Here is an 8,043-nt window from a genome sequence, read left to right on the forward strand (position 1 = left end):
TTCTGCAAGGTTACCAGTTCGGTTTTCATTGGAGGTTTTTTGAAGATCAGGGAAATTAGAGAGAGGAGCTTCATGCTTCGGGTCGGGGAAGGAAAGCCATAGAATTTGGATTTTTCTTCTTTGTAGAGTTTTGGGGAAGACTGAGGCAATCGCTGCTGAAGTCAGTGTTGTAATGGTGAATCGGGATTTTTAAATGAAGTGGGTTTGAATACTCTTGAATGTTTTGTGAAATCGAGTTACGTCTGTGATTGAAGGATTAAAAGGGTGTCTATAGGATTGAGTATGCGGAGTGAATGAAATTTATTGGGTTAATCTAACAAGACAGTCAGTGGATACAAGATCGTAAGTACAAAGCAGTATTGAAGGTTAACAGTTTGGGTTGTACGGGGTTCTCTGTAACGTCTAGAGACCTACCGGCTGGGGCAAAAAAGACTTCGACAAGCAGTCGAAGAGCACCCGTATAGATTTACGGTACATTGTTGCAGTCGTTTATATTCCAGCAGTCAAAAACTGATAGACTGCTTGACTATCGGCAAATCTCCATACTACCTTCTACAGCCAGACGCCCGGCGCGTTCTCGAGCAGGAAAGCACGTAATACGACACCGTGACAAAAAGTAGCCATAGATAATGCATTTGGTAGTATACTTACCAAACTAGTACAATATTCTCTTTAATGACAACATAACTTTGATTGATATTATTTCACATGGTACATTGCAACAAATGATGTTTCTTAGATACATTTTATTCAATCCAAAAAATAAATGTTCATTCAATGTATTTTTTATAGATTTTTTTTATAAAACCATGTGTATATGATAAATAAAAAAATGTAGGTTGTTTGTCAATATGGAGCTCTAGTAATAAGGTTCATGTATTTTTTATTTATTATATTAGATGAGTGTTATATTTTTTAGTGTGGAATCAATATTTTTTGAACATCTTCATGTAAGTTTATTAAACAAACACTTGAAGTACTTGCTATGCTTTGAAACTATCGCAAGGTAACAAAAAGTGAGATACATGTCTATGGATAGTATAAATTGTTCAATATGCTTTTAAACTTTGTATCTTTTTTATCAATTTTATTTATTTATATTATTTCTTTCACTTGTTTGCAACTTGAGATATTATAGAAGTCCTAAATTTATGACATATAACATCATTGATTACCAAAAAATAGCCTAATTGCTAATATAAAAAATAAAGGACTTCTTTTATTGAAAAAAAATCTTATTTTTATTGATAAAAAATTAATAAATTTTTTGATATATTTTTAGTAGAATATGCTATAAGTAGCTATAAAATATATATTTCTATATGAAAAAATCTTAAAATTATAAAAATATATTAGTAAAATTTAATAAAGATATATATTTTTTTAAAATTTTGAATAATTTTTAAGCATTTGCTATATAGACAAATGTTATTTAAAATATAGATTTTATAATGTTTTTTTTTGATAGTCTTTGTAATTTTTAGTTTTTAATATTTTTTACATAGCATGTTATTCATTGTCATTTGCACAAATGGTTAAGTTACAAAAACCATTGCTTCTTTGGAAATTTTAATATTTTATTTGACTGGCAAAAAAGACATTATATTTTGCTTTTAAAATATCTATTAATAATATTTACAATCTAAAATACAAATTTTATAAATTCAAGCTATACTATAGTTATTTGTAATATAAAGCTAGTTAGAAATAAAGTACTTGAATGACATAAAAAATATGTTAATATAATAAGTTGTAATCTATTAGAATTTTTGCAAACACTTGACATGTTGTTCAAAGACAAAGTAGTATTATTTGATAGTTATTTCTATCAATGCGCTTATATCATTTTTTCCCCCCTATTATTGTTGCTTCTTTGAAGGAGTTTGATTTTTAATTATTATTTACTATCTTAATAAAAATATGGAATCAAGAATATATCTTGCTTTGAGACCATTTGTGTAGTAAATTTTTGTGAGTGGATAATAATGAATTTTCAATGAAGAAGGAAACAATCTTCAAACAAATGTTTTAGGTATGCAAGTTGGTTTATATTAGAATGCTTCCATTCTTATTGAAACCCCAAATCTCTATGGTAACAAATTGTCACTTCATGCCCTTAACTATTTTATTCTAGGCTTAAAAATGCTGTGTTATATTTGGATTGTAACCTTTCCACCAACCATGGCCTATATACTATCCAATTTCATTAAGAAAGAAGTAAACATCTTATTACTCTCTTGTAGAAAATTATTACTCTTGTAGTAAATGGTAAAATGGACAATGACCTTGTGGTACTTCTTCTCCAACATATGCAATGACCAACACTCAATCTCCGATTTTTTATTTTTTATTTTTATTTTTTTTGTGTTTTTTTGTTTGTGGTTTCCTCCACCCATTGCTTGAAAAAGCATCTCAATGAGGAAGAAATAAGCTCTGTTAAAAGAAAAAGAGTATAGGACATGAAACCAAAACCAAAATGCGTTCAAACCACAATCATTTGATCTCTCTTTTCACCAAACAGCGGGCTGATTAAATCACAAGGACCTGACTCTGTGAATGTGAGACTAAACGCTGCAACAATCCTCTCAAGTTTCCAGCATCCTATCACAACGTCTGTGTGTGTGTGTGTGTGCGCGCGTGCGTATTGAGCTTTCCTAGAGCAATGCAAACTTGTGTTTGTTAGCCGGTTAGCCGCTCACTTTTCATCTTGCTGTTCTTTATGATGAGGTTACGGTTGCCCTGCATTTCTTCCTCCAGATGGGCATTTCCTGCTACTGCAACATTTCCAGAATTCCAAACCCCACAACCCGCATGCCCAGCTCCATGACAAACGCGGTTGCTCTCAGTGTAATCACAAAAGTGTCGGTCTCCGACCCTCTAAGTTGTTGCACCAAATGAACTGCGCCGCTCGCGCAGCCTTGAAGCTGCGACGGCTCTGTGCACATTGTACCTTGGCAGTCAAACAATCAGACAAACAGGAATCACGCACGGCGTAGAAACGCGGCAAGCAGATCGCATCTCATCCAAGACGTCCACACGCCACAAACGTAAAGGATTTTTCGTAGCTTGGTATTTCTCACGCAGATGGTAATTACAAGAAGTTTGCAGTGCTGAGTGACTCGCCGCTAAACTGAGTGAGAGCCCGGAACTTTCTGCCGGTATGTACTAGGACGCGGGAAATGCTGCACCCGGCGGATCGGCGTTAGCGCTCCCTTCTGTCGACTGAATGCATTGTCTGCGCATTCGTAAATATGCACATGGAGGCATCTAGATGGAGATGCTGTTGGGAACTCCCTTGTTTGTGAGCCCAGGGCCAGATTTCGGATACAGGAGCTCGTATGGAACTTTGACGGGACCGTTTCGGTTCTTGTTCTTGGGGTCTGCGTTCCTTCCCTGGATGAGGTTGCATATCTCGTCGACTCTCTTGCTGAATCTCTTGAACACGCCCTTGACCCTTTCGTCGTCGGTCCAGTTGTCGCCACGCTCTCCCAGGTACTCCTCGTTGGAGGAGTGCGTGGAGAGGATCTCGATGGTGGTCATGTTCAGTTTGGTCATGACGGCATTGGCGAGCATGGACAGCAGATACTTCTCTGGGTTCTGTTGCATAGCCTCCCACTCCGGGGTGCCTTCCTCAGGGATGAGCTTGCGCGTCATGGCGGGATGGTTGGGCATGAACCCGGCGTACAGATACTGGCCAAAGTTCACGGCAGCGTGATGGCACGAGGCGACCCAAGCAACAGTTGTGACGATCTGCACCAGATTGTCCTTCGAGTCTGCCTCGATCCAGCCTTCATTTATGTCGGCGTGGCCCTTCGTTCGCAGTTCGGTCCACCAGTTTTGAAGCTCCTCGTCGGCTTGAACCGCCCTGTCGTCGGGGTAGAAGAGGTCGATGTGCTCCTTGACCCATCCACGGATTGCGGCCCAGAGCTCCAGTCCATCCTTGGCATACGGGTAGTCGTCGATCACCAGCCTCAGCCCGTGCGGAGCACTTGCGTCAGGCACCGCCATTCCCCTGGCTCACACACAATCGCCCCTGCAATGTCAAGAAGCATGTCCACGACCAGCGGCGAGCGCAAATGCTCGCACTGCAAAGCAAGTATGGGCAGCGAAGCGAGGCGCGGCGCGTACCTCTTGATCAAGTCATTGGGAAGGGCTTCGTCGACAAAACGCCATCCAGCGTAGACTTTTGATGAGATTTCGAGAGCGTACTTCTGGGGAGTGAAGGTCTGCTCTACGATTCCCTGGGCGCAAATGAGCGACTTGCGCGCAGACTGGTTGATGTCCATGGTATTCTTGAAGTGGGCGACGAGAGCCTTGTGCACCGGATGCATGATGCTCAACTGCCTGTTGGTTGCGATGATGAAGGGCTCGATCACGGCGTGGGTCCGCAACCTGGCATCACAAGTCATCGCTTCAGCTAACGGAATGCGTGATTACAATGCCAACGTTAGTCAAGGCTGGTTCGCTTTGCGACAGTTTTGTGGGACCCAAGGTGGCTGAGCAGTTACCAGTGGCTGATGACTTGGTGGAATGAAGCATCGTTGCTTAGAACGTGCGCTTTTGCAAGTTCCCATCCCCAGTTCTTCGCTGCGCCCGCCTTGGCAGGGAGGAAGACCCGGGACTTCGGGCTACCTCCTTCCGCTCCTGGAAGAGACAACTCAATACAAACGGGTTTCAACGTCCCTTCCTCGGTCAGGAAGAAGAGCGTCCAGGCTGCGTAAGCTTGAGTGGATTTCAGGTCATTGATGCGCTGAATGTAGCCGAGTAACCGTTCTCGGTAATCCAGCACGAACAGCCTGTTCTGCCGCAAGGCCTGGGTCAAGCAAAGCCGACACAAACTGTGAGAACTTGGTAAGGAGATTTGGTCGCGCGTGATCAACAGGCTCTAGTTACGTGAGTGTCGTGGAGCAACGTGCTCCGCGATTCGAATCCGTGGAACTCACCTCCTGGACGGTGAGCCCTTCCAGGTGAGGCTGCACCATTTCGGCGGTGGCGGCCATGTCTTTGTAGGGTGGAAATGTCTTGAGAGCTTCGATCACTATGGGGTTCATGCCGGCCAAAACCTGACGACCGAACTCGACGTCTTCGGTCCAGGCATCCTTGTCAGCTATCACCACAAAGCAGCACCACAGGTGTCAGACGCAGACCCATGGAACGATCGGGAGAAAAGCGACGTCGCTCATAGCTGCGATTCCATTCAATTGAGCTTACAGACCGCAAACGTCCGATCAGAGTTTTGGGGTTCAGGTACCAGCGATGATTCTCGGCGTGGGGTACTTGAACACGTTCTTGTTGTCACCAGAGGCGAATGCGAACTGGCGAATGAGCTCGAACGGCTGCTGCTGGTTGCTGATGAGCTCCTGCACCGAGGACTCCTGCCCAAGCGGCACGTACAGCTGCCGCACCTCGTCGAAGCTCCGGAAATCCTCGTCGTGAGAGCCCAAGTTGGCGATGAGCTGGTGCTTCTTCCCCTTGAGGCTGGTGCCGAGAAACCCAGATTTCTTGACGTCATCAAACTGTTCGTCTCTGGGAATGTAATTGTTCGTCAGGCTACCTTTCGGAAGGGTCTCTGTCACTCCATCTGCTCACGAACAGGGACGGGAATCAACAGAAACCTCAACACCCCGAATCGAACACCGAATTTTAAACAAAAAGAAAATACAAAAAAACCAACCAACTAACACACCAACAACCAAGTGCGAGTTCTCGCCCTCTCCCCCGTTTGCAGCTTTCGGAGAAGACGACGAAGTGAGGGGCTTGGAGTACCTGGGTTCATCATCCTGCCAGTGCGGCAGCGGCGCGGGTACGGATACTCCGCCGACCCCCCGAGAATCGGTCGACGTTCCTCCGGCGTCCCCAAGTCATTGTAAACATCGTAGTCGTAGATTCTTTCCCATTCCTTCCTCTCTCCTGTTCCATCCCCTTGCAACTCCTTCAGCTCGTCCTTCCTCAACTTCCTCAAGCCGGGGGGAGTCTGAGCAGGTGTATACACCTGCAACAGCCGCAACACAAGGACGTGACGGTGTCAAAACCTCGGAGCCCGTTGCATTCATTGCGTCGGCGATCAGTGCTTTCATTCGCGAAGAGATCGATGATAGTTGGTTCACCTTATTGGCAAAGAAGATCCGACCACCTTTGTCCTTCTCGGACGCGTACACCCACGAATCGCAGAGGAAAGTGACGACTCTGCGGTCGGGCATAGTAACCTGCGCTTTGGTGATCTTGAACTCGGTGGTGATGTTGAGCTGCGGGAGCACAAGGTTTTTGTGTCCGTTGTGCAGGATGATCGCCCCCGGGGTACCAAAGTTCCTCGATACAAAACAATCCAGGTTGAAACAGAACAACTTCGGTATCAAAAGGTTCCTAGGCTGCGTCCATTGTTCGAAGGTCACCGACTTACTCACCCTTCCAGAGCCAGTCGCTGCAAAATTCGACAACAAGCTCTCAGAACATTGGTGAAGCGGGAAGGGAGCTGCAAGATGCTGAATATCTTCTCCGCGCACCGCCGGGAGAAGAAATTCGAAACGATTGCCACCTGCCTGAAGCCAACAATTCTAAGGGGCAGGTTAGTTCGGTTACCAGGATCGACGTCATTGCTGACGAGTTGCAAGGTGACTTGATTTTTGATGAGCTCCTGTCCCAACTCGCGGAGGTCGCCCAAGAGGTTTCCGACATCGAGGCCGGCGAAAGTGGATCTCATGAGCACGACCGAAATTTGTAGCCGTACGTCGTGGCTATTCGCAGGTCTGGTGTCGAACAGATTCCCGAGGATGGGGACCTTTCCCAGCAGCGACGGATGGTTCGTCAACACCGTGTCCTCAGCTGAAGAGGATGTCACTGTCAACGGGACCGTCTCCTTCGCAACCTCTGGAACGGGGTCCGGCTTCGGCTTCTGCAGTGAGACCTCTCCGCCTGAGAAGAGCATAAAAAGCTCCCTAGGATTCTTGAAGAAGAAATCATCCTTCCTCACAGAGCTCATGACGGCGGACGCCATCGCTTCTTCTGAGTGGATCAACGTGCGCGTCTACGCGTCCCGCCGAGGCTCTAGATTCGCTTTGATGTCAATCGTCAGTCGACTACCGACTCGGCACCTCCACCGACAATCTTCCAAAACGCCGCACACTCGGAACACCAGCCCACGCTCACTTCGTGTCGTACAAACCAACAAAGCACGCAATCTTGAGTCCAGCTTCTGCACCTTGCTGCAATCTCCCGGACAACAACGAGTCATTGGTCAATGCAACGGCAGCATCCGAGGACAAGCCCGGAAAAAGGACGGCTGACCAGCTCATGCTAAAAGTGTGTGCAACTGCTCCCTTTCTGCAAACCATGCACGTAGAGTACCGCTGGCAGTCACGACACACAGGATGTTCGGCGTTCCAGTCGGCAACACTGAAGGAGAACATCTGCTGGCGTCTTCTGCAAAGCATGCACAGTGCGAGGGAAGCATTCTCATGTCTCTAAGCATTCATGACGACCAACCTGATGGGCTACGTACCTCGCTCACACGTCGAGTGCCCCCTCCTCTGTCGGAGGAACAAGACTGTTCTGTGCCGTGTCGGCCGCACCGGAAGTTCTAGAACACCGTCGCCCAGAGAGAGGCACCAGCTCAAGCGGCAAACACCCAGAAACAGCGCGTAGTCTAGTCAACCTGCATAATCAGGACGTGATCGACTCACACCGATTCGACTTCCATGTCCAGAATGTGGCCTTATATACGCTTGGCTGCGGCGACTGTTTAGCCGGGACCCCACCCCTGCTGCTGGGCAGAGGGTTGGCTTAATTCCGCGGAGTTGCTGCAGCGTGCTCCAGCTCTTGCACTCTGCGACCTCGGATTTTGCAAGGATAAGTCCACGGTGACCGGAAGCCAGGAAGCCGCGGGCCACCTGCTGTGACCAACTCCGCTGCATGCTGAATGTTGCCATGCAGAGAACGGAAAGGGATTTAGATATAACCAGTTTGTATCCTGTGCTTTCAGTAACTATCATCGACCGGTAGCTAAGACTGTGTGGTCTCCATACTCAAAGAGTGTGCTTTCCAAAA

General features: G+C 46.3%; 1 protein-coding gene across 1 annotated transcript; it reads right to left on the reverse strand.

Annotated features, from left to right (window-relative positions):
- Positions 1-3,044: 3,044 nt before the first annotated feature.
- LOC112291149 (seed linoleate 9S-lipoxygenase) lies at positions 3,045-7,700 on the reverse strand. Its single transcript, XM_024538215.3, has 9 exons — positions 7,499-7,700; positions 6,580-7,202; positions 6,108-6,421; positions 5,767-5,992; positions 5,252-5,581; positions 4,944-5,107; positions 4,509-4,813; positions 4,129-4,392; positions 3,045-4,012 (listed from the first exon to the last, which is right to left on the reverse strand). The coding sequence occupies exons 2-9, from the start codon at positions 6,992-6,994 to the stop codon at positions 3,268-3,270; spliced, it is 2,763 nt and encodes a 920-aa protein (XP_024393983.1). The 5' UTR covers positions 6,995-7,202; positions 7,499-7,700; the 3' UTR covers positions 3,045-3,267.
- Between the last annotated feature and the right edge of the window lie 343 nt (positions 7,701-8,043).

The sequence above is a fragment of the Physcomitrium patens genome, chromosome 14 (assembly GCF_059467195.1).
Source record: "Physcomitrium patens ecotype Gransden chromosome 14, ASM5946719v1, whole genome shotgun sequence".
NCBI classification, from domain to species: domain Eukaryota; kingdom Viridiplantae; phylum Streptophyta; class Bryopsida; order Funariales; family Funariaceae; genus Physcomitrium; species Physcomitrium patens.

Coding starts and splice junctions, on each gene's coding strand:
- LOC112291149 (XM_024538215.3), bottom strand. CDS start 6,994: ATGGCGTCCGCCGTCATGAGCTCTGTGAGGAAGGATGATTTCTTCTTC. Junction 6,422..6,579: donor CAGCAATGACGTCGATCCTG/GTAACCGAACTA, acceptor CGAATTTTGCAG/CGACTGGCTCTGGAAGGGTG. Junction 5,582..5,766: donor TGGCAGGATGATGAACCCAG/GTACTCCAAGCC, acceptor GTTCGTGAGCAG/ATGGAGTGACAGAGACCCTT.